We start from the raw sequence: 26,566 nt of genomic DNA, 5'->3' as shown, positions 1-26,566 counted from the left end.
TGTCGGTACAATCAATCAATCATGCAACTGAAAGATATGCAAACAGTGCTGGCAGTTGTTCTGCTGCCCTTGCTCTGCATGCAACATGCATGTGAATCACCAATAAGTTGGCTAGCTTCGACATGTTCTTTAATTTCTTGCTAAAATCCAGTGCTGACTGGTACAGGAACAATGACCAAGAACCAAATGGCTGTCTTCCTAGCTTGTTGTATATATATAAAGCCCATGAATCTTGGCAGAGGGCAGTTCAGTTCAGCATCAAGAGCCAAACAAAGCTACTAGTGTGTGTGTGTGTGACCAAGAAAATAAGAAGGGAGGCAGGCATCGTCACAAAGTTTAGGGAGACCAATCCAACATGAACCTACAGGCCGAGCCCCTGAACCTGAAGGAGACGACAGTCACGTGCATCCCGAGGCTGCGCGGCGGCGGCGGCGGCGGTGCCCGGCGATCTCGCCGGGGAACCGCCGCTGCGGCGACGCAGGTGTCTATGCTGGACCGTGTCCGGGACGTCGTGTTGCGTCTCGCGATGCTGTCGGCTGCGTCTACGGCGACAACGACCAAAGGCACCCCAGTGACGACGACGACGACGACGATGCGACGACGGCCGTTGGCGGCGGTGGCGGTGGCGACGCCGTCTAGAGCGGCCGCCCGCGTGAGCCCGACGACGGCATCATCAGTGGCGTACACGGACTCGTATCGGAGCGAGGCCGTGGACGACTGCATCGAGTTCCTCAAACGGTCGGCGGCCGGCGGCGTTGTTGCCCCGGTGGCCATCGCCGTGGAAGCGACCACGTGCCATGTGAATCAGAATTAGGTGAAATCATGTCCAGGTTGGTGTATGTATGTATGTATGTATGTATGTATGTGACAAGAGTTGGTAGCTAGCTAGCTAGGTGTAGTGGGTGGAATATGCATCGATGATCACGCATGCTTGCATGTGCTTCGTGTCGTGGTGTCGTGTGAAAATAATCTCAACTTGTCATGAACAAAGTTGCGATGTAAAACTTTACAGAGGTACATCTCATGTGTGGTGGTTACGTGGAATATATATGATATTGCTAGCTTGATCCGTAAAAACACATGTCTTCTGAAAATTGCACAAAAGTCTAAATATATTGGCGGCGTACGTGGTGAAGAACGCTCCATTATGTTTTGAGGGATTTTAGGATCACACCGTTGCTCTTAGCAATGCGCTAGAATATAGAAGATAGAATACGGATCGGAAGGCCCCTATCTCTCCTTATATAGTCCGGGGTAGGATTACAGTAGATCTGATCAGATAACATATGAGTTTCCTAGTTTGTTAGATGAAAAGCATAAACAAAATAATTTTATCCTATCACCTATATATGATGGCGCCAAATATCTTTAGAATGACTTGATCTTCAGGTTCACAGATTCGCCTAGGCCTATGTGGTCCCTCGTCGTCTCTAGCCCAGTAGACAGACATGGATCAGGTATTAGGGGGTGGGGTGGGAGGGGGGAGTAGGGAGTAATTAAGAGACCCTGAACCCATAATATCCAACACACGCTCGCCATCGTCACTTGGCAAGGTGTAGCAGTGATCGATGAAGCCTGTTATTTGAGCTTATCTACCGAATCTGTCAACCATTTAGCAGTTATTTTCTCTCTTAACAAATCAACGGACAGTACTTTCAGTCTGTTCACTTGGCTAAAAAGCTATGGCTAAAAGTACTCTTTGCTGATTTATTGAGAGAGAGAAACACAGCCATAGAGTGATACATTTTGTTTACACAGCCCACAGAGGGTAAAAGGATTCCTCAACTGAACATATATTGCCCACACCTGAGACTGGAGAGGCAATTCAAATCACCACTGATAATTTAAAGAGTTTCAGAGTTTAAGCCGTGGGAGACAGAGACAGAGCATTACACCGATGTGTTACAACAAAACAGAGATTAGAACATCAAGTAGCAAAAGAACATTATCTTTATAATTCTCTGAAAACGAACTAAAAACGATGTCCATACTCTATATCCACCCTCCTAAAATTCACATAGAAATTAACTATACACTGCTGAAAAACATATTACAGTTGATATATAATGGTAAAACCATTTCTGCATAATGGAGAGAACCACGCGGCACCATAAGAAACTAGAAACAAGTTATGAGCTCAACATATAGTACTTGTAAATTGTCAGACTAGCAGAATACAGACTGTTGATATGTAAGTTGCGATCTACAAAGCTAAGGCTTTGCTTCTCATGCCTCTGTATTCGAAGCATTTATGTTTTCGCCATATTATGCTCAGCTATGAAAAACAGCTCCCAATATTTCATTTGCTCCCTTGAACAACCCATTTCCAGTCTTGTGTTTCTCAGTTCCCTCATCCATCCATGTTACATGAGTTTCTGATGCAGCTACGGTGCCGCTAACTGACTTTCCTTTTCTTTCTGAATCCAGTCGACAATTGTGCCCTGCAGCTGGACGGGCGCATGTGTAACCCACAGGCTGAGGAATTGAAAGATCGTGCTTGTTTGTCTCCCTATCATCTCCTGATCATGCCATTGCAACATCTTTCCTTTCCTAGGTCCCTGAAAATTTCTCATGCTTGTTCTCTGTGTGCTCATCCTTGCCTTCTCAACCAGAAAGTATGCAGCGCCATGTTTTAATTTCCAGAGCAGTTGGTAAACTGCCGCTTCATCATTCTTGCAGAAGTAATCTATTGCCTTTGGCAGCATGATCTCTTCCAGCTGTCCCAAGGTAAAGTCTGTATGCAAGAAATGCTGCTCCTCGCTGCAGATTGCCGGTATTGCAGGTGTTCGATCCACAAGTTGGATGTCTTCTAAACATCCATGGGGGGTAAATAGGAGTCCAACTTTCAGATATGGAGAATCTTGTAGAGAATTTTTAGTTTCAGACAGTGAGGACCTATGTTGGTTGCAGTCCAAGAGTGAGACATGACACTCCAGATGTACTTCAATAACTGGTTCCAGACAAATATGAGGTAATCTTGACTTGTTTAACTTTCTACTACCATGACAGAGCTTGCGCTGATAATGCTGCTTGCAACATAGTGGGTTTGGGCGAAACCAATCTGTGCCAAACCTGTGAAGATTATCCCAATGTTCTTTGTAATGTGTATCAACATTTGGCACCCATGAGAAATCTTCTGTAGGTAGTTGCACAAGTTTACTCTTAATGGTTTCAACTGTAGATTTGAAATTGAAAAGAGGGGCATACAGCTGTAGGCATTTGATTGCGATCCCTAATATGTCGGTACTCTCTGAAAGTTGTATCATTAAAGAAAAGAAAAAGTCATCCTCTGATGCATTACCATCTGTCTGCATAAAGATGAATCTAGCCTCTACTCCATACTCTGCTGTAATATATGGCACCAATTGTAGAAACAAAGGACGCCTGTTTGCCTGAATGATTCTGTGCTGTAGTTTCTTGCCATTCAGAAGATGCCTGACAAGAGGGTCAAAGGGCATGTGGCGGCATGGCCTGCCACCAAGCTCTAATAATCTGAGAAACTCGCTAGCACCATCTGCAAACCACTCAAATCTTCGAACAGTGGAGCTGTTCGACTCGTCTTTGTTGGGGCTGAAGATGGAGAAAACAAACGATTTGGTAGTATGAGCTATACGTACAGGAAATGAGGACTTTCTCACCTCCTTTTCTGTCTCTTCGTCTTCTAGGATCCTCTGCTTGAATTTATGCAGCGTGTCATCACACTCCTGAGCAGCACGCTTCAACTTCCCACGCCAGCGCAGCAAGGATGCATCAGTGATCTGCCACTTCTGTGACGTCTCAAGAGCAGCCTCCAGCCTGATGTGTGCCATCTCTAGCCTCTCCAGGTTTCTGTTCGCACCCTCTTTGTCCTCATATTTCTGAACCAGATTGGATAGGAGTTGGCTGGCTGTCTCATGGACAAGTGCCGAGCTGACAATCTCCGCCATCAAGATTCAAGGACCTGCAGTATCCCGTCCCTCTTAAAAAAAAATTTAACATACAACAGCATACATGAGAGAGTAAACAAATGAACTTTGGAGCAGAAGCAAAGATTTAGCTTAGGAACTGTAGGATCATACCTCAGACTTGATCACATGGACAGCTATCCTTTGTATGCATAGACACCTCGAGTCAAGATCATACAATTAGGCAACATGAGCACTTGAAGAGAATCCAGTGATTATCAGAGACTTTGAAGGGGGAAACGAGGTAGGCAAGTCCAATAATAGGTCTCCGCAAGGGAAAAAGAGGTTGGAAAGTCCATCAAAAGTCAAGGATGAATTTGGATATATAATAGGACAACAGGCACCGAGTTGAAAAGTAGGAGAGGTCCATTCAAAGCTGTGAAAAATCAAAGAATGAAGGTTGGTGTGAGTGACTGAGTGTGATAACCAACGGCAGGGAATGAGGAGAATATTTTAGAAGGCCTTGGCCTCGCAGATACTTCAAATAATATGCAATTTGAAATTCCTTTTTAAGTGTCTTGGTTAGCACTTAGCAGTGGACAGTGAACTTGCAACTTCATTTTAGGAGTTTTGGTTAGCAGTGGCGGCAAACTTATTTTCTAGCCATGCACTAGCTCACTGATGTCTGATTAACTCACTGCATTTCTCCTGCGCTCCATTTTTCCACGTCTCCACCTCATTTGCGTTTATGTTTAGTATATGTGATCTCCGTTGAGTTGGTGTTAAGATGAAGAACTTCTGAGTCAGAGCTGCCTTGTTTCCTTAAAACACTAAAAGGAAGAGTAGTAAGCAAGAGGCTGAAACTGAGGAGAAAGAGAAACACCTATCATAACGGCCTTACCTGAAGGCAATCACCAAGATAACATTTCCATTGGCCACTTGTATTGTAATGTCGACGATATATGAAGATGATCTAAACAAGCCTAATAAAATTATTTATAGCAGTCAAGAAAGAAATAATTTTTACTTTGTAACCATCACTAAATTGGCATTGATGCTGTGTAAATAAGTAAAAACAGACTGTCAGTGAAATGGACTGTGTTGGATGCAAGAAACTGCAGTAGACAACGAAAAAGAAACATAAAGAAAAAGAAACCACCTATCTGTATATTTGTTTTTCTAACAGTATACTGCACTGATAACAACATAGTTTCATACTACAGCTCTACAAGGACTGATCCCAGTCCCTCCCACATAGCCAGATAGATGCCCAGATCTAGAGGCCAGGTAAAAGATTGAAGCGCCATGTAGCAGAGCCGAGCTAGAGGCTAGCAGATAGTCTGGTTTCTGAAAGCAGAGCAGCCCTGTGAATTGGGGAGCAAATGGCGAGTACCTGGAGGAGGATGGAGTACGCTTTTCTATTTTCAATCAAAATAGAAAAGCAAATTTTTTAGTGCCTCAAATATTGAAACCATTTTTTTTTGCTTACTGGTTTTTAAAGCGGTTTAAGGTCTGTCACACCATGTTAGGTCTTGTTTGGATGTTGTCGTATTCACTTTAATCCATGTGTGTTAGTGTGGATTGGGGTAGAATTTAGTTCAAGTTTCACTCTAATCCACCTTAACACATGTGGATTGATATGAATACGACTACATCCAAACAAGACCTTAGGGATATTTGGTTGTGGGTATTGTAGATTTTTGTTTTATTTGATAATTCGTGTCTAATCATGGACTAACTAGGCTCAAAAGATTTGTCTCATAATTATTCTCTAGTTGTGTTTTTAGTTTTATGAATAGTATACATTTACTACTTCATGCATGTGTCTAGATATTAAAAATTGAGAGAAACCAATAGGGCCTTAGAACAAACTACGGCCTTGTTTGGTTCCACTCAGACTTAAAAACTTTTCAAGATTCCTTATCATATTGAATCTTACGACACATACATAAAGCACTAAATATAGATTAAAAATAATAACTAGTTGCACAGTTTATCTGTAATTTGCGAGACGAATCTTTTGAACCTAGTTAGTCTATAATTAGACAATAATTACCAAATACAAACGAAAGTACTACAGTATCCAAAAACTTTTCACCTAGATAACTAAACAAGACTTACCTTAAAAACCATCCAAGAGAAACACAATCGATTTTAATTATTGAAGACCCAAAAAAATCTTATAAATCAAACCACGACAATAATTGTGGTTGGAAAAGGTGGACCTTATTTAGGCCCCGTTTGGTATGAGCTTCACTTCACCAATGAAACCATTTTTGGGAGATTTAGCTCCTTGAATAATTCTATCAGTGGAACTAGAGTCGTTTTGGTAAATCGAAGGCAAAATAGCTCCACATATAGAGTTCCTTAAAATATACTCTCACACGATGCCATGTAGGATGAGATGAAGCCGAGATAGGCCACTATTTTTGGCTTTTTCTCACCTCAAATCTCTGTAAGAGCACATTTTTAGGGACTTCATCAATGCTCCAAATGGCTTCTGAAGCCGCTGGAGAAGTCCTGCCAAACAGGACCTTAGTTCGTTCTCCAAAAGTTTACACACTATCTCACCAAATGGCTTCTGGAGCCGCTGGAGAAATCCTGCCAAACAGAACCTTAGTTCCTTCTCCAAAAGTTTACACACTATCTCATCCATCGAATGTATGAGTATATGCATAGAGTATTAAAATAGATTAAAAAATAACTTGTGTTTTACGTGATAAGGGAGTTTTTAAAAGTACGTATGTATTCAGTCTGAGTATATGCATATATGCGTTACGTGATAAGGGAGTATATGTATATACTATTTTATTACTTTGACAAATACATGTTAGCCTCGCGCCAGTTCTTTTGCATGAATCTGAAACAATTCGTCCCTCGTAATTCAGTACGCCTGCTGGCTGTGGTTATAAATTTCGGCCCAGACATTCGCAAAAAAAAAAAAAAACCCGGCCCAGACAGGTAGAGAAAGGGCAGTGGCCCAGTGCTATATAAATGAGACGCAAACGCAATGCCCAGTAGCTTCCATACCTTTCTAAGCGTTTAGGCTAAGATCAAATACAGTATCTATTTTTATTAATTAATTCACTAATATATTCATACGTGGGCATATATCAAAAAAGAAAAACTTTTGGACCTGGTCACCATGGCTTCGCCAGTGGAGCCCTAACGTGTCACTTAATTAGTCGTTGCACACTTGCACTGCAGGGTCACCAAATTAAATCAATTTGAGTGCCGGTTGTTGTGCTAATTTGTTATTTGTCTAAAGTGACCCTAACGACACTGGAAAGTGTATGCAGTTTTTAATGATTTACATGGTCCACAAAAAGGGTTAAAGCACACAAACAGAACTCAGACTACAAGCAACTTTCCCTGTCATTCAACCACCAACCAGCAAGCAGCAAAGTAACCAAAACAACTTGCAGAACAAGAGAACCTCCAAATAAATGACCATACTACACAACTGAATGCATAATGCTTTTCTTTAATCCAAATAGAGGTCTTTTTGAAATTGACCAAATCATTCTTTGTGTACATACTTCCTTTCAGAAAGTACCCCCTTCTTTCTCCAAAAATTTAGAATTTTCAATTAAAAAGATCCATGACCTATTTACTGAAAGAAATTAATTAGCAACGACTGACCAACAATGCAGTCAGGGATTCTTCCAAGCAACAATACTTTATCCTCACCCAAAGTGTCCCCCAAAAGATAAAGAATCCAAGGGATTCTTCCAAGTAATGCAGCCAGGAACATGGTGTCAGTACAAGCCTCGATCCAACTCGATCAGCTTCCTGTTGCCAGGCAACATGGATCTACGGGGGGCATTATTCTGCAATCACGAAGTCAAGGCATTGGAACAAGTGGCAAAACATATACTGTCATATAGTAGTGCTGAAGATACTATACTGAATTGTACAGTTATTGGACAAGATTGTGATTACGAGAGAAATTGTTAATCCCCCATGCATGAGCAGTAATCAGTTGACCCTACATGGATCTCCAACCGACAACCTAGATCGAAAATCTGTATAGGAGTTAGTAGTTGATGTAGCCATACCATGTTTCCTGCATCCCCATTTTTTATTTTTTTTCATGCCATTAGTCTATGTGCCATTTATGGTGGATTCATTGCATCTCATGCAGGGTTTGTGGTGCCAAAAGTTGCACTGCACATTCACAGGCAGACATGATCGATACACGTACTGCTGTGACACTATGGAGGACCATTTGGATCTGCAGATACCTCTCTCCACGACAACACGATCGAGTTTTACGCTGATGTGCCGGACCATATGCATGGGGCAGAGGACCCCGAGTAGTTAATGAGTTCGACAAGGAGAACTTATAAAATATTAGGCGTATTTTATTTTTACAGGAAACAAAATTTATATGTTTTAGAAATTGTTGACGCTGATTTAGATTACATATCAGTAAGGACTATCATGCCTGAGGTTCCAAACAACCTTGATCGATAGTTTGACACAAACAATGGTTTGCGGGAAGTTTAACCCTTCGATGTATATATCAGTTTGATTTAGCTTTGTGTCTGAAATTCCCATCGATACGTAGTCCAGTCAACGGTACCATATTTTTGGTTGCATTATCATCAAATGAAGATACTGCACATGTGGTATGTGTTCGATCTGGGTGTTTTGGAAATGCAGCCTAATTCAGCCTACATTGACATTATAACTGTCGGTTTGGTTGTCAACTACAGCACTATGGACAGATTCCTTATATGCTTGCAGGACATATATATATAAGTATTTGGGCAGTCACATCTCCTAACATTAGTCTGACATGTCTCATATAAGTAAGCCAATATATTAGTTATTTTTATTGTCTAGCACACTAATATATGCCTAAATGTACAATTAGGAGTTAACAAACAAAGGTTGGACACAACAACAACCTCACATGACCAACAAATAGTCTCGAAAAACACCCACTAGTTATTTCCAGGGCTCAAGGTTTGTCTTAGCTCTTGCACTTCCTTAAACCAATGCTAACACCAGGCTAGAAGACAAATAAAGTGTGTCATTTTCCTGTCAGATTTTCCATCCTAGATTTTTTTCCCTTTTTGAAAAAATATGACGGCTCAGTGTTTTCTAGCTTGATATCCAGCGCATGTGGTCGACATTGTCAATGACAGGTAATAATAATGATTTCGAAAAAAACAGCCATTAAAATCCATCAAAATGGCTATAGTGACATTCTGCCATTCTATTTATGGATCTGAAACCATATATGTTATGGGATTGATAGGCTAAGGACATGTACAATAGAGAGACAGACAGTAAAATTTATAATATAAACAGCTAAACAGACAACTCATACAACCCAAAGACAACTCTTATCTGTTTGGCTATCTACCAATTATTCTAATGCTTGCATTTAAGCATGATCAATTATGGATATCATTTCTATATACTATTGTGTGGCTAACCGATGAAAAACAAATCCTTCAAAGCAAATCATTTATTAAGCAAACGATTTCATACAAAAATTAACAAAATGTTTCACAAAATAAAATTTACAGCAAACATTCAAGGTGTAACATATGTTTTTATCACTTGCAGGTTATAGTTTTGGTCGCAGGGAACCTAACAAAGTTCGAATCATAATTTTTAGATTTAATTTTGTTTTTATATGAGTTTTATAAGTTTTAGTAGATTTGCTTCCTTATTGAAATAAGAGAAGAAGCTAGTAAAGCCTTTTGACGCAGGAATGCGCAGCAGATCTGTGGTGCCGGAGTATAATACGCAGATACACATGGGAGCACGAGCCAAGGCCGTCCTTTCATCAGACGACGGCTTAGCTGTCTCCAGTATCGGACGGGGTTCTTTCCGAAACGACCTAGATTTTTCCACAAAGGAAAAAATTCACAGATTCGAATTATAATGTGATAATTCAAAAATTAAGCCATCACATTATCATATATCAGCTGTCATCATAGTCATACATCGTGAAAAACAAGATTACAACACATTTACTTTACAACTCTTGGTATTACATCATTTTTCTAGCGGAAACACACACGAGTCTTTATCAGAGTCGATGTAGCGCGTCAGCAGTGAAGGCTCCTCCTTCACGAGCAATCATCAGAGTCGGCGTAGTTTATCAGCGGGCGTAGCCTTCATCTTTGAACCAAACTTGAGCGCAGGAACGAGACCACCTAATCCTTCTATTCTCCGTAGTTATCGTCATGGGCCACGTTCAAAACCTGCTAAACAACTTTCAGTACGATTTGTACTGGCCACTGGCTCCCACCCTATGCTTTTGCGTAAGCTTTGTGGTAAGTGGAATGCAAAGGGTAGATCAGGAGACCTATATATATGGCTGTAGTCTTTCCTATGCAAGTTCATCAATATTTAATAATAATAATTCATCAAGTTTTAATCCATCTCAACCACTCGTCCATCCATCCACCCATCCATCCCATCACACACATCTCACCACACTCTCACTCTCTAGGCGGCAAGTACGACTCCCGCTCGTGCCTTGCCTCAACGGCCAACGCCGGATCCAACACAAACCCAGGGAAAGGTAGAAAGGACTCCTCTCACTAGTCAAGTGAAGCGGAACATAGGAAAGGTCCATAGCCGAGAAGACAGCATATGTATCGATCGATCAACCAAACTCTGCAGAGGTTTACACTAACCACAAGATCACCATCATCGACGATCCCGCTCGTCTAGGCTGATACCGGGCTGCCTTCCAACTAAATACAATGCCACCCTACCACTCAGGACTGGGGCCATACCGGAGTACCACCGGCATGCTGAGACTGTGAGGCGTAGTACCGGGCCCTCAAAGGTCACTACGCTGTCTTAGGAGGGTGTGGGTCCTCATGCCCGTACCTCCCTACACTATCCGCTATCAACCTAGTAGTAGTGGCACCGCACTAGCTGGTCGTACATCCGTCCCGCACCATAATAAGGCGAGTGGCGTGTAAGGCTTCCTACGAACCGGTTCTCAGAACATCTCAGTCCTTAGGGTGACCGAACAGGACATCTTCACGAGGGGCCAGCCGATGCCCCTCTCGACGGGACACCCGGCTACCCCGTGCTAAACAGCACCTCCCATCCCGGTGCTTCGTCCCACGAAGACACTCCACTCCGGGACCTCTCCCTGTCACATGTACCCGCCACAGGTATCTCTCGTGGAGAACGTCCAGGTAGCGTTCCCCGGCAAGACTTGTCCCAAGACTCGTCGTAGATCCTGCTCGGTTGACTCGACCCTCACCACACACCCAAGACGCACGCCAAGATCTCCCCAAGTCCATTATCCGTTTCTTATCCAGTTAATCAGCACCACGTGCCTTATCCACTCACATCCAATCCTCCACAATGCATCACATCACAGATATAATGCGTAGTAGAAGCAGTAGCAAGTAGTATGCAAGCGTCTAACCTAACAGCGGGTGTACGAGGGTTATAGGTTGCAACAAGGCAATGGCTCACAAGCATTTCTATCATGCAACCTATCTCAATTCATTTGCATAAAAGTAAAGCACTAGCATCTACATTATTGCATGTCTAATAGGATTCTACGAGGTTGGGTGGGACGTGGCACCTGTCGAGTGACATTTCCAAGATCCTCAGTTCACTTGTAGTTGTACTCATCCAAGGTCTTTCTCCTATCTGCATGTCCTTCCTTCGACTGGTTCCGATTCGATCATCGCTAACCGAAGCAACTACCTTGTAAACAACAATCAAGGCGAAACAATCAAACCACTAGACCTCGAAAGACTGCGAAAAGAGACGAAGAACACTAAAGAACAACTACACTAAAAGAGCACCGAAAGGATAATGACTTAGCCCTCTCGGTGGAGGTCCGATCCCTGGGCTAAAAGAAACGGGAATGACTGTTCACTAAGTACAAGTCAGAGTCTTAGCCTAGCCAGTACCTCCCGGGTCAACTGAGTCAACCTGTACGGCTTTAATAAATGGCTTAGACTCTAACTCATTCTAAGTGAACTCCACAGCTTACGGTCTTTCGATCCAAATGTCATAGAGATCGACAGGAATCGAAAAGACTATGAGCACGAGAAGTTCCGGTCTCCCTCAATCCATACGCCATTGTAGTTAGCGAGAGCCAAGAGAGGTGGAACAAAGGGAGAAGAAAAGGGGAGTGGTCTACTCCTTCCAATCCACTCGCCATGGTAAGAGACGAGGAATTAGAAAGAGTGACACACAAAGAACACGGGTGCTCAAGCTACTTGTAGGGTACCATGACCTAGGTACACTGAATGCACTAAGACATCACCAGGGTTCTTAGCGGTGCGGTTGTCACCACGAGAACCAAGGAAATGCTACGGTCGAATAGGTACAAGCATACAAGAGTTTAAACACAAAGAACCAAAAAGGCGGGAAAAGACACGGGTTTCACTTCCCATTGATCCACTTACCATAGCGACGGCAGGAATCACAGAATTGGAAACAAAACATTAAACAAGAAAAAGGGGCTCAATCCACATCTTACTGGATCGACGAGGATTGAGAACAAGAGAGAAGAAGAACGAAATCACACTCTTTCAACCAACTCGCCATGGAACAAACGAAAGTTGGAGAAATAAACACGACCCCATGAACTACACCAACTCATAACACTTCTCGACCTAGGTGCTTCTGAATTGGCACAGGGTCATTCCTATAGTTTCAGGCGATGCGGTTGTCACCGCGAAAACTAAGGGAAATGTCCGGGTCTAGGTGGCATAAGCATACGAGACGGAATAAATAAACACGCGAGAAAAATGGGATAAGCCCGATGGCCATGGCGAGGCGACTCGCGACCATGAGCCTCACCTAACGAGTTGGCTTCCGACTGTTCCACATAGGTTGTCCCCTAATTCTTATCCCACTAGACTAGGCCACATAGGTCTTGAGTGTGCGGGTAAGAACCGCGTCGATAAAGACATCGAGTCCACGATGACCACGTCTGCGAGACAAGAACAAAGCTAACGACTGTAGCGCGACAGAGTCAAACTGAACACGGGAAACGAGTTACGCTCGGCATCGCGATCACGGCGGGACGAACCCACGATCGAAATGGTCAAGTGCACTACCACTTCCCCGACCGGCTCGAGGGCTCAGTCCTCAGGCAAATAACAACAGAAAGAACAACGACTACACGAGAGAAGGGACATGCTTAGCATTACGACCATGGCAAGACGAACTCGCGATCGCAACACTCAAACATATCACTCTCTCAACCGGCTCGAAGGCACGGTCCACAGACGACGACAATCACACAAAGAATCACGACTCGACCGCTAACAATACAAAGACAACGATGACTCGGAGTAGCACATTTCCATAGCATACAAGACAGAAATGGATAGATAGATAAATAGACCGGCACGAAGGCACGACACAGGCATGGATATAGATCATATAACAAGTATAGATAAATCCTGAATCGAACAAGACAGAAGATGTATGACATGGATAGATGACTATGATCATGAATCATCAACATACAAGGGTATGAGAAAATAACAAGGGTTTCGTCGACGTCGCGAAGGGCGTCGACTAGGTGCAAAAAGGTCGACCTTGACGAACGCGAGGAAGGTGGCGGACGCCTGCTGCTGTACAGATGGTGATCGAGGCGATGGTGCCCCCAGGTCACGCTCGGCGAAGGGTGAGACAGGGCTCCGACGTGTGCACAGCAAGGCTCCAGCTTCCCTGCGACAGTGGAAATCTCAGCGCGAAGGCCGAACTCAGGCGAGGACGTGACAGGAAAGGAGAGTTAGGGGGGGTTCTGGTGGTGGCAGCTCACCGGTGGTGGTCGCGGCATGGACGGCTCCCTGCTCAGTGGTGCTTAGTGACGGGGCTCGGCGCGGCCACGATAGGGTCCGTGCGCGACGTCGTGGCAGACGGGGCCGGGGTCGCGGTCACCACGACCTGCGTTGCAGACAACGATGTTGTGGTGGAGGGCTCGGAGCAGCACACGGTGAGGACGCAACGTCGCGGCTCGACGGAGAACTCGTTCTGCTGGCCGCGACGCGGCCACGGCGAGGTCCAAGACGCGGGGGCGGCCTGCTGCTGCCCGCGGGTGTCGTCGTGGGCAGCACGGTGTCGTAGACGAGGAGCTCGCGGTGCAGGGGGGGTTGGCGCGCGGCGTCGGTGGCTTGGAGCAGGGCACGTTCAGGTGCTGGTCGCGGGGCGAGGTTGGGGATGGGGCTCGGCACGGCCGGTGGCTCTCCATGGTCGGCTCGATGGTGACGGGTGCGCGGGGGCGATGGGGCACGAGCTCGACGTCGGGGTCGCGGGTGCGGCTCGGCGGCTGCGGCGCTGCCCGGAAGCAGAGGAGTGGCGGCGCTAGGTGGTGGAGCAGAGCGGCGTCGGCGTTTGGGGACTCCAGGAGAAAGGAGGCGCTGCTCACGACTTTTATAGGGGCGGGGCCTAGGGTTTCGAGGTGGTCGTCCATCCTCGGCGTCCGTGCCATGGGCGGGCCGCGTGGCGCGAATCCAGGAGGGGCACGGGCATCGGGGCGCTGGGGGCGCGGGTGCGGCCTTGCCCACCCTGGGCGGCGGCGGCGGCTCTTCTAGGAGGAGGCACCAGGGGCGCGCGCTAGGGTTTCCTGGCTGGGGCGTCGTGGGCCAGGTGGGCCTTGGCGACTGCGCGGGCCGGGGCAGGTAGCTGGGCCGCGCGTGGTGCTGGTCTGCGCGCAGGGGGCAGAGGGAGAAGGTGGGCCGGCGCTGCGAGTTGGGCCAGGGCAAGGTCAGGCTGGGCCAGCAGGAAGAGAAAGGAAAGGAGAGAAGAAGAGAGATTTGGCCCAAGGAGAATAGAAAAGGGGAGGAGTTTTCTCTATTTGCTAAAATGGTTGAGAGGAAAAAGAAAAAAGAGATTAAGATGAGTTGCCAAGATGGATTTATCGGAGGAGATTTGAGATGAGATCAAGGAGGGAGGAGAATTGAGAAGGGAATTCCGAGAAGGGTTCAAAAGGATTCAAAGGAGTTTGAGACGTACTCCAATGGAAAGATCGAGAAGGGATTCGCTTCGCCTTTGAGATAGGCTCAACGGAGATTCGGGAAAACTTTGCTACGGATTTGTGCACTCTAAAAGAAACTCAAAACCCTAAACATGACCCATCTCAAGACGACTTACGAACGAAAGCACTCGCCTACAAACAAATCTACATATATGCTACGATTTGTTAGCAGGTTAGGATCGAATTAAACCTAAAAACTATACGCTTCACACGATTACAGGAAAAATTTTAAAAATCTCGTATTTTTGGTTTACGTAAAAAATCTGGGATGTTACACTTTCTATAAAATTTACCGTATAAAGACAACGTCGAAACCACCGTTGTAGTTCAGATACTTTTTTAGTTGGATTTATATCCGTGTATTACATTTTTTGCATTTATAGTTTGAATGCCAAATTTTCAAAGTAAACTATGCAAACTGAAACGCAGCTCAGGGATTAATATATATTCTGGTGTTACTACATGCATATGGCAATAAAGTTGAGTCCGGTTTAGTTACTATACAAATCTTTTTATGAACATTTATAAACATACTCTTTTCAAACACCAATAAATTGAAAATACTTTGTGTAGCCATGTTTTCTTCAATTTTGTAGTTTGATTTTTTCGACAACAAAAAGTGCACATGGTCAACGCTTTGTATTCACATATTACTCTTGTATTTGTTTCTCAAATCTCAACCACCCACTGTATTGTTGGGTCGTTAAGATAAAATTGATAACTACTCCATTCCCTGCAATATCAACCTTGCATACAGTTTAAGAGGTAAATTCAGAAAACTATAAAAATCTTTCATTTGAAGCAATATTGAAGACATGATAGCTTCTCCATACCCCAGATGAAATGAATGTCAAACTACTTATACTACCATCTGGAGAGGCCAAAAAAGAACAACCACATTAGTCCAGGAGGGAGAAAAATATCTATGTTTTGCAAATGCAACCAAAGTAAAGATTGAACATAGACATACTGATTTAGCAATATGTCTAAAATATGCAGAGAGTTGATTATTTAACTATATAGATCATGCCAAGGACCATTATTATTTCAGTAAACATGTTACAATTAACATGATATATATATAACCACAATCAAGTGGAGTTGCTGCACATGACACAATCCTTTTGTACATGCGTGGTGGATCTGGTAGTGTATTTACCCTCTTGTATTCATGTTTAGGGCATGCTAACTGAATGAATGAGTAGGGTAATAGTTAAGGCGTTTGAACTTTTGACTGCCGGTTTGGTTAACTACTACTTAATTAGCATTATTGTACACATTGAGTACATGATTCTCCGACATATATATTTGAGCATTCCTAATATTGGGCTGACATGTCTCATCTAAGAAGTCCAACAAATATGATTCTTATTTGTCAAACACATGGTTATACTTTCACTGCTCTTTTTTGTTAAAAAAATATTTGGAATACAAGAAAACAGCACGCGGTCCCAATGTAAGTGCATACTAATTATTATGTCTTTTGCGCCTCAATGTTGTTAATATTCAGCTGTTGAGATGATATTACATATGGCTTTTCGTAATAAGTTATACAAAATCTTGACATAGGACAAATAAATATCCATTATTTACTTACAAAACAAAAAACACAACAGTTTCTCTGAACTAGTGAACTATTTAAGTTATACCATCCAAATGGAAAACCCCATTAGTTCTATGTGCAAAATGGACAATGGAACAATGATTTACTAGTGAAGTGAATATATACTACAGTTTGAATCCACAATAATATGTATGAAGTATCTAGCTAGAGATACCTTGCTTAGTCAATTGATATAGGCTTCATGTGCGCAGCATGACCATTTGACCAAATAAACTTGCTACTACAGTCAACATGACAAGTGCATATCAAGTGGAGATACTGCACATGACAGATGACAACACCCATTGATCTAGACCTTGAGCTTTATTTTGACCTCTCAATGAACTGTCCATTTGGTTGCATTATTGGTAGTTACCCACTGCTTAGTGTTATCTAGAGAGATTCTATATATGCTCCTAGGACTTATTTGTGCATCTCCTAACTTTAGGCTGCTATGTCTCATCTAACAAAAAAAACATCAAACTTGCTTGTTGTTGTCAAACACACTATTTAAAAGCAGATGCCCATGTATAAAAACAATTTCTAGCAAACAAGCAAGGGTTTGTCATATCATCAACTAGCTAGCTTGCATGATAAATATATAGCCTTCTTATCAGATCCACCATTTCAGTGGCTCAAGGTTTGTCTCAACCAAATAGGCTAGATGAACATCAGAACAGAGCAGACAAACAAAGTGTGTCTTGTTCCTGTCAGATTTTCTTTTCCTTGATAGAAAATGAGAGGGGGATTGAAGATGAGGGATGATGCCGTGTAGATATTTCTTGAGATTGAGATCTACTAGCACACATGTGCATGGTTGACCAGCTCGTGGATAAACAAATGATGAAATTTGAGTACAGCAACAACACCAGCCACATCAACATCAGCAGCACTTTCCAAAGAGGCCAGTGAGATTCTGCCTGTCTGTGGATAGATCTGAAATTGACCTGATCATGCATGCAATGAACCAACAGTAGTAGACTAGTAGTACAGTTGATGGCCAGCAGCTCCAGAGGATGACAGAAGAAGGTCCACTGCAGCCATTGACTTGAGCACTTCGCCAACTACCTACTACTCAATCACAACAACACCATCATGTCGAATTGTCCATATAATCGACTCTACTACAAAACAAAAATGTTACAAACATATAATATATATGGCATACTTATATATATGAGTATTAATTAGTTGTTTGACAATGACAACAAATTTAAAGAAGAAGAAGAAAAATAACAGCATGATCTTTCTCCACATTCATTCGTTTATACAGATACAGATGGACGAAATTAGGAAGAAGCTAAGCATGCATTGGGCGAACGTGATGTTTGATTCAAGCATCAAGAATCAAGGACACGATAGATGACGACGAAGCATGGCAAGATGGCCCTGGGGTTGGCGACGAAGAGCTCCTCGAGGTTCCCGTACACGCTGCTACTGGCGGCGTCCTCGCCGGCGACCGAGTCGAAGGGCCCGTCTTCCTCGGCAGCAGCGGACGACGACGTGTCGCCGCCATCACGGCGGACGCGGCCGGCGATGACGCGGCACACCAGCATGGCGCGGCAGCCGGCAGCCGCAGGGCCGTTAACGTCGCTCGCCGCCGGCACCGACGACGACGACGACGGTGAAGCCGATGATGAGCCGCAGTCGTGCGCGCGGCCGCTGCTGGCCGTGGTACGGACGCCGAGCGGGTGCGCGCCGACCCACGGCGCGAACCCATGCCGTATAGCCGTGCACACGCCGCAGGGCGACGAGGCGGCGGCGTCGGCGTCGTCGTCGGCGGCTGCACCAGCAGCAGCGGCACCGGAGGAGCAGCAGAGAGCGGTGGCGCCGCTGAGGCCGAGGGAGCAGGCGAGGGGAGCGGAGTGGAACCTGAGCAGCTCGTTGCCGTCGGCGGCGGCCCGTGCGGCGACGACGGCGCGGCAGCGTGATCGGACGGCGTCGCGGTAGGCCTCGAAGCGGGCGACGGTGCGCGGCGCGTTGTGGACCTTGAGGATGCGGTCGATGTGGCAGATGGAGCGGCGGCGGTCTCGCTTCTGCCAGCTCGACTTGAAGATGATCTCCACGATGTTGCGACCGGAGTCCTCCGGACCAAGCTCAGACACTGCACCACAGATAGTAGTAGTACGTTGCATGCCACTTATTGGTTATTATTAGATTCAATTAACAGTGTTTTTCTTTCTAATAATTTGGTGGACAATATATATTTTCTGTCATAGCTTATCAACAAAAACGATGATGAAGAATACTCTACAACGTACGTACTATACTACTACTAGGATTAGGAATGGCTAAATAATAATCGATCTGCATGTTGCATGCCCTTGACAGTGGACGACAGACAGACAGACAGACAGACAGACAGACAGAGTGTGATGAATGCTCCCTGAAATCTATGAAGGTATACGGGTACGGTACTGGCGACGGCAAGCCGAGATGGACGGACGGCATCGGCATCGGCATCGGCATCTTTTTGGACGTAGTACGACAAGGCAAGGCATGGCATGGCATGGCATTCATGGCGTTTGAGCGAAATGCATGGCTTTCATTCATTCAATCGTCCTGTGCTGTGATTTCAGGACGACTTTTTCGTGACCTAAAGCGCATCTCAAAAGCATGTACAGGGGTACAGTACACTACACACACATATATGCATGACACATGCATGCAAATGCAATGCAGCTCATCACTCTGCATGCGGCCTACAGTGCTCTACACCAACCATTATAAGGTCTTGTTTAGTTCCCACCCAAATTTTTTTCACCCCCAATCATCACATCAAACACATGCATGCATGGAGCATTAAATATAGATTAGAAAATTAACTAATTGTACAGTTTGCAAGTATTTTGCGAGATGAATCTTTCTAATCGGCCTATGATTGAACACTAATTGCTATAGTTATAAATATGCTGCAGTACCAAAAGCTTTTTCTTTTTACGAACTAAACAAGGCCTCACTTGAGACAATGGATGCATGGATACTATGTCAACTACTGTACCACATAGCTGTTGATTCCCAATTACTATATGTGTGGTTAGTCATGTCATGTGGTCATGTGGAGCCAATATCTTTCATGTGATTATTGCTGTTCATACAAGCCCAAAGGCATGCTGCATGATTAATGCACTGAGAGAGAGATAGCCTCAGCTCAGCTCATCTGCCACGCACTACCTTGTGCTTGTGCATGTAAGCAACTTTTGTTTGTGCTGGACCATGAATTGTTGTTTTTTTTGTTTGTTAATTTGATGTCATGCAGTTACATATGCATGCATAAACAAGTGTGTAGATGCTTTGGGGAGAATACACACACAACACAACATGCTTGCTTGTAAACCACAAAAGACAAAGAAAAAGATGAAAAAGGAAGCACAGGCCGGGCAGTGGTATGGTATGGTATGGCATGTATAACTTTGATGAGCAGAGCAGCTTCTTCCCTGGCCTTTCCTGTTTGTCTCCTCCCCCTGCTTCTAAGTACCTCCACTACACCACTCCCACATGGATAGATGTGCCAAGAGAGATTATATATAATCCCCTCATAATAAACTATTTAACCTTGCACTAGCTAGTAGACTAGTAGTGGAGTGGTAACTATTTTTGTTTATCTATATGGTGACAATGAAGTAGTAGTAACCTTGGCAGAACAACTTAACCATGGTTAACAATTAACAAGCCGTATTAACTAACCAGAGGCGCCGACACTAGCTAGCTATTCTATACCTCACAGATCTCTGACTAGCTACCCAATGCAAGTCTTTCGTCCCCCATGAACAGCATTAATCCTAGCTAGCAAGCTTCATGTTAAAGAAAAGGTCCACACGTATCGCTTTTACTTTACCTTTTGGGTGAAATTCCCGTGTTGCATGCGTTGCAAAACAGGCCTTTATATATATCTTGCAATAATTTAAAGTTAATCCTATGTGGGAATGCAGATCGATATTCAAGCCACTATACTTGTTAACTTATACTAACACTGTAAGTAATCACCACATACATGAAGAAAAAACAGGAAATACTACTATTACACAAAAATCGATGGCAAACTATACATATGCACAAAATAAAAACAGAGAAACCGATTCCATTGGCAAAGGAAAACAGAGAAATCGATCCCGTAGTTTCGTCTAATATAAATCACGGCAAAACTTTTGCCGTCTCTTCTAATTAAAAGAATATTCGATCGGTTCGCTTATCTTACAATAACTCATACTTTTTTGTCAACCAACTATGTTTTTCTCCCATAATAAATCAACGAATAATTATATATTTCAGTCATAGCTTTTCAGACCCACGAACAGTATTTTCACTTCATCAAGTAGAGCACTAGAACAATGGGTACCTGCATGGCGAATGGCCTGGTGGTGCTCCAAGGTGTCGGCCTTGGTGAACACCTCGCCGCACTGCGGGCATGCGCACACCTCCCTCGGCCTCGGGTACCTCCTGCATGCTCATCATCATTAACATATATATAATCACCCATTAATCGATCACCATAATCATCTCATCATTACCTTAATCATCATCTTCCAGCTTAAAAGCTTACTACTACTACTAATCAATTAATCGATGAATCACAAAATTAATTAAAAGCAAGTACTAGTATACGTAGCTAGCTGGCCGGACCGGACGGACCTTGACATGGGTTCCACGTTGATGGCGCGGCACTCGTAGCAGCCGGAGAGGCCACGCGGCCGCAGGGACGACGAGTGGTGGCTGCTGCTGGTACCGCTGTTGCCGGCGGTGGAGGACGACGAGGCGCCGCCGCGGTGCGCGCGGCGGCGGTTCAGCGGGGCCGTGTCGGAGGCGGACGCGGCGGCGGACGACGAGGCCGCGGAGGAGGCGGCGTCGACCACGACGTCGCGCATGGCGCAGAGCGAGGCGCCGCACGTGCCCGCGCCGCCGGCGCCACGGAGCCGCGCCAGCGCCGAGGGCGCCGATGGGTCGTGCACCCGCGCCGCCGCCGTCGCGCTCCGGCAGCTCAGCAGGCTCTTCACCTGCTCCCAGGACGAGGAGGAGGATGACGCCGCGGTGGAGGCCTTCTTCGTCGTCGCCTGGTGGCCTCGGCGCTGCTGGTACTGGTACTGGGCGTGGTTGTTGTTCTTGCCCGCCGCCGCGGGGACCATGGACATGGCGGGGCTCTTCCTAGACGACGACGACGACGACGACGCGGCCATGACGACGCGGTGGCTTCGTGCGCCTGCTGGCGGTGTTCTTGGCGCCGACGACGACGGGAGCGACGGTTGCGGTGATGGTGGTGCCTTCTTCTTGCGCTTGCTCCCGTGGTGGTGGTGGTGGTGGTCATGCTGCCGCCGGCTGTCGGTGCGGTGGTCGCCGGTGCCAGCCTTGGTGGCCGTAGAGCCGCCTGAGGAGGGGAGCAGCAGGGTGGCGAGAGCCATATCGATCGCCTGAAATCTCTGTGACTAACTACTAGTTTCCTTTGCACTCTTACCAGTATCTATCTATCTATCTATCTATCTATATATGCCAAATAGCCTTGTGTTTGTGGTTTATATGGTCTATGTGTGCTTGGAATGGAGATGAGATGGAACAAGGTTGGACTTGGTAGAGGTAGCTAGCTCAAACTAATCAAAGTCCAAGTCCCCAGCATATGAGTAGTTATGACCCCCTCCTAGGAGGCTAGGATATACAAGGATATATAGGAGAGAGGGGGAGTGCCATATATGATATGAAGAGGGCTCAAAAGGCTCAATTCGACTAAAATCATGTTATTAGGCCTTGTTTAGTTCCGAAAAATTTTGGGAAATCGACACTGTAGTATTTTTGTTTGTATTTGATAAATATTATCTAATTATGGACTAGCTAGGCTCAAAAGATTTGTCTCGTCAATTCTGATCAAACTGTGCAATTAGTTTTTGTTTTCGTCTATATTTAATACTTCATGCATGCGTCTAAAGATTTGACATGACGGGGAATGTGAAAAATCTTGCAAAATTTTCTGGGAACTAAACAAGGCCTTAGTTATATGGGCAAAAAACAAATGGAGAAAAGATGCTACATATACAGTGTTTTGGATCTGAATAAGTCATCACAGTAAATAAAATGGAGAAAAGCCTTAAATGCAACATATTTTGGATCTACATCCTGTCTCGTAATAATGTAGTCTCCCGGTCTATAAATAAGTCAACTTTTAGAGTTGTCTAAATCAATTCTTTCTTTTTTTACTTTGGCTGAATTTATAAAAAAACAATGTTTATGATAAAAAAAAATAGTATAGTCAGATATGATATGAAATGTATTTTTATAGTATATGTTTTGGTAGTTTGTAGTTACATATATATAACATATAAAGTATGTTTCTATATTATATAATTGGGAAAATTTGAAGACTGCCATTATAATTTTGCTAAATTGGAGATTCTGTCCCACATGTATTTTTATGCCATAGATGTTTGTTCTATTTTGTATAGTCAAACTTAAAAAAAAAAATCACTTAGGACAACTCTTTAGAAGTTAATTTATTTAGGATGAAGTGAATAGATAGCATTGTGGAATTTGAAAGGAAAAGGCTCTAGAAGTATTTTTGTCAATAATTAATTAAATTATATGTATGTTTACTGTCTGAAACAAGTTAATCCAGCATAGGTTCCTGTTCCACATATATCTTTTAATATGGTATTAAGGTGGTTTTAATTTACAGCAATTGATAAGGTATTAAGAGAAATTAATGGCCAAAGTTTACTTAGAAAAGTACTTCAAATACAAATACACTGTACATGTAGAAAAAGAGGAGTGAAATCTCAGCTTTTGCACCTAATTGCTAACTGATGGCCAAAGTTTACACCATTGTTATTGATAAAATTGGATACAACTCATGTTTGTGTGTGGAAACTAGCTTATGGAAGGAGCTGGTACAACAGAACTTTTGGGTATCTCATCTCAGCTTAACTTATCTTTGTTTGTGCCTCCTTATAGGTAAGTACTAGAAAAAAAAACCTTCCATTTAGAACCACGTACCCATACCCTTTTCAAATGGAAAAGCTTTAGCACAAGTCATACTAAATGGTCCTTCCTAGTGTGCTAATGGGTCGGATAAGCAAGCCAATTTGGCTCTCTTAAGAAAGCAAAAAAATATCTTGGACGCAACATGAAGTGAGGTAACAGAACAAATTTCTGAATCCACCTCGCTCGGAAAATTATTGGAAAGGTCATCTAACTAGAAAAAAAAACACTATGATCCTATATGGGCAATCATGAATCATGGGGCAGAACACAAAATAATACTGCAAATATAAGACATTTATGTTTTCACCTGGAAGAAGTTGTGATTCATCAGCATCATATATTCCACATTCATGCCTACCTAGGCAATCATGGCCCCAACCTGTCAGTAAATGCTGGACCTACACTACCCCGTTGCTATGAAAAAAATTATACACTAACAAATATAATGTTGATGAGACAGTGGTGGTCAGTAGTTAGAAATCAAATTTCTACTTCTGATTGTAAATATAAGTTCATCTAGGTTTTTCTAGTTCAAACTTTTGAACTGATTTCTAAAATTTTGTATAGTTTGACATTTTTTAGATTCACTAATAAAAATATATTTTTTGAGGGAACACTAATAAAAATATTTTCATAAGATAGCTAGGATAGATTCTTTTGATTTAGAATAATATGGTTTTTGTTCATATTGCTAATTGAAGTTACAAAAGGGGTGTTTGATTGGTGGAATGATGTGGTCCATCATCGTCTCACTCTCTAGTTTTTTGTTTGGTTTGTGAAATAAATGAGTTGATCCATGACCACCTCGTTCCTCACAAACTAGTAATAATTAGTACCAGTCATATGAGCAACCGAGCCATTTCACTAAATTTGAAGAATAGACTCATGATGCATCACTCCATCTAGGGTAAGTTGATTCCTCCAAACACACCATAAGTTATTGGAGGACAGAATGATAAGTTTGTGCAGCACATTAGTCATATGCAGAACGAACTTTGGATGGAGCCAATTTGTGGTACGTCAGATGTGCTTGTGTCTTACGATGATCATATAGATCCAAGTCCAGCTCAATTAATATTCATCATAATGCTGTTTTCTTGCATTAACAATTGTTATGTAATGCAGACGTCTCATCAAAAAAGGGTAGGATGTCCTTTCAAAAGAGAATACAAAACCTTCCTTAATGTCAGCCCTCTCTAATAAAGATTATGCATGTATGTTATATTATACCTACGTGTCATGTAGTAGGTAGTAGAACGAGACATCAACTTAACCTAAGAAAAATTAACTCTACAGTAGATGAAAAGAAACATGACTGATTCCTGCTGAAAGAAAGTACTTTCTTGTGGAAATAGCAAACTTCTTTGTAAATGCAGAATTGTCTAACATCTTTGTCCCTCCTTTTATATTACATTTTACAAGTTTGTCTAATATCAATGAGCATGTCAATGTCTGCATTGCTGATGTTGCTGGACAAGGTCACAAGAACTACCAATCTGTCGTCATGTGGCCTGGCACCATCCAACTTTTCCATCCAAAATTATTGGTAAGAAATAGAAACCACATTAGTGTCTCCCTGCAGATGCAGAGAGATATTCCCTTAATTCAATGATTTGATAATAAGAGGTCAGGACAGGTAGCTGAATCTGACATCAACATTGTAAAAAAAAATGAAGATGGAGGTGGAAGAGACCAAGAAAGAGACAACAATGAATTGAGAGGGCAGTTAAGCAACTGGAGGCAGGTAAGCAACTGAGAACAGCATATCTTTTTAGTACAGAATTAGCAACTCCCTCATGCTGCGCTGGAGGAAGCTCAACCAGATTATCCAATAATATATGAGCTATGCCAATCCTACTCCTAGCTAGCTACTCCAGGGTCCAGAGAGCACACAACACTAGCTAGAGCTAGGCAGATGCTGCCATGCATGTCCAAGTCCAACCACTGCCCTGCTTCACTGTCCCACCACCACTTGCTACAATTTTGGATCAACGAGAGATCCACAGCAATGAATAAATTCGTCATCATGAAAATTTGGCAATTTCTTGTCCATATATAGGCCTTGTTTAGTTCCAAAAATATTTGCAAAATTTTTCAAATTCCGTATCACATCGAATCTTGCGGTACATGCATGGAGCATTAAATATAGATAAAGAAATAACTAATTGCACAGTTTACCTGTAATTTGTGAGACGAATCTTTTGAGCCTAGTTACTTCATGATTGGACAATATTTGTCAAATACAAACGAAAATGCAACAGTGTCCATTTTGTAAATTCTTTTGGAACTAAACAAGGACGCCTGGATCAAGCCCTCAAGCAATGTGATTTGTTTTGCAGATTTGCTTTTTTCTACAAAAGTTTTTGGCTGTCTGGACGGCCATGCATTCTTTTATACCCACACTACTGATGAAGGACCATGCATGCATGCAACTAGAGATGAAATGGTTTGTCTTGTAACAAAGAGAATAAACGAAGAAGATGGTACAGTTTTTCTGGGCCACGCGCACGGAGAGATTTGTATTTGGAAGTTCTCTCTTGTGTAAGGACAGCATTGCACACATGGTCACCAAAGACCATGCAATGCAATGATATAATGTTGCACAAATAGCGCAAGTGTTGTGAAAACATAAACAAAAGATGCCTCTAAGTCTGAATAATAGCAATAAGGTGAAAAATGATCATATATCATGACTATCAATCAAATTTTAGTCTTTATTAGTCCATACCACATTGCAAGCTATCAATTGAACTACAGTAATCATCTTCATCTCCCTGTAGCTATCTATCTATATGGTTGCCTGAAAAGACTATATTGCGGATTAATGCTAAAATGTTGACATGCTATCATGCCAAATTGTGCTTGACTAACCATGGCATGGTTTGTCAGATCAGATCTTGCATCATCACATATACATGTTAATGGAACTGAAAGCAACAGTGAAGAGACTACGTGGTAGGTATGCGGCATCTTCAGGATGAGCTAGCAGCTGGTTAGCATGGCCCCATATTCCACAACAGACCCCAACCAAACATTGTGCAATACAGGTCCAGCTCTCCCTCTGCGTGTCTGAATACAAACAGAAACAGACACACAGAAGATAAAAACGGAGGAGAAAAT

At 43.4% G+C, this 26,566-nt stretch overlaps 3 protein-coding genes across 5 annotated transcripts; all 3 read right to left on the bottom strand.

The window, feature by feature from the left end:
* On the bottom strand, nucleotides 1,948-4,198 carry LOC8065970. Of its 2 annotated transcripts, none has more exons than XM_021463964.1 (2): nucleotides 4,059-4,198; nucleotides 1,948-3,940 (listed from the first exon to the last, which is right to left on the bottom strand). In XM_021463964.1, the coding sequence occupies exon 2, from the start codon at nucleotides 3,924-3,926 to the stop codon at nucleotides 2,385-2,387; it is 1,542 nt and encodes a 513-aa protein (XP_021319639.1). In that variant the 5' UTR covers nucleotides 3,927-3,940; nucleotides 4,059-4,198; the 3' UTR covers nucleotides 1,948-2,384. The 2 variants fall into 2 exon arrangements, with proteins under 2 accessions (XP_021319639.1, XP_021319638.1); XM_021463963.1 differs by having other exon boundaries at nucleotides 1,948-3,958; nucleotides 4,059-4,197.
* Nucleotides 13,228-14,414, bottom strand: LOC110436084. 2 transcript variants are annotated; one of them, XM_021462231.1, is made up of 2 exons: nucleotides 13,666-14,414; nucleotides 13,228-13,587 (listed from the first exon to the last, which is right to left on the bottom strand). In XM_021462231.1, the coding sequence occupies exon 1, from the start codon at nucleotides 14,332-14,334 to the stop codon at nucleotides 13,708-13,710; it is 627 nt and encodes a 208-aa protein (XP_021317906.1). In that variant the 5' UTR covers nucleotides 14,335-14,414; the 3' UTR covers nucleotides 13,228-13,587; nucleotides 13,666-13,707. The 2 variants fall into 2 exon arrangements, with proteins under 2 accessions (XP_021317906.1, XP_021317905.1); XM_021462230.1 differs by having other exon boundaries at nucleotides 13,228-13,571; nucleotides 13,666-14,410.
* Nucleotides 17,624-22,158, bottom strand: LOC8065969. The gene is made up of 3 exons (XM_021464042.1): nucleotides 21,116-22,158; nucleotides 20,823-20,923; nucleotides 17,624-18,587 (listed from the first exon to the last, which is right to left on the bottom strand). The coding sequence occupies exons 1-3, from the start codon at nucleotides 21,877-21,879 to the stop codon at nucleotides 17,824-17,826; spliced, it is 1,629 nt and encodes a 542-aa protein (XP_021319717.1). The 5' UTR covers nucleotides 21,880-22,158; the 3' UTR covers nucleotides 17,624-17,823.

Source organism: Sorghum bicolor, chromosome 6 (genome assembly GCF_000003195.3).
Source record: "Sorghum bicolor cultivar BTx623 chromosome 6, Sorghum_bicolor_NCBIv3, whole genome shotgun sequence".
Lineage (NCBI taxonomy): Eukaryota > Viridiplantae > Streptophyta > Magnoliopsida > Poales > Poaceae > Sorghum > Sorghum bicolor.
This window is presented reverse-complemented; position numbering and strand designations above follow the sequence as displayed.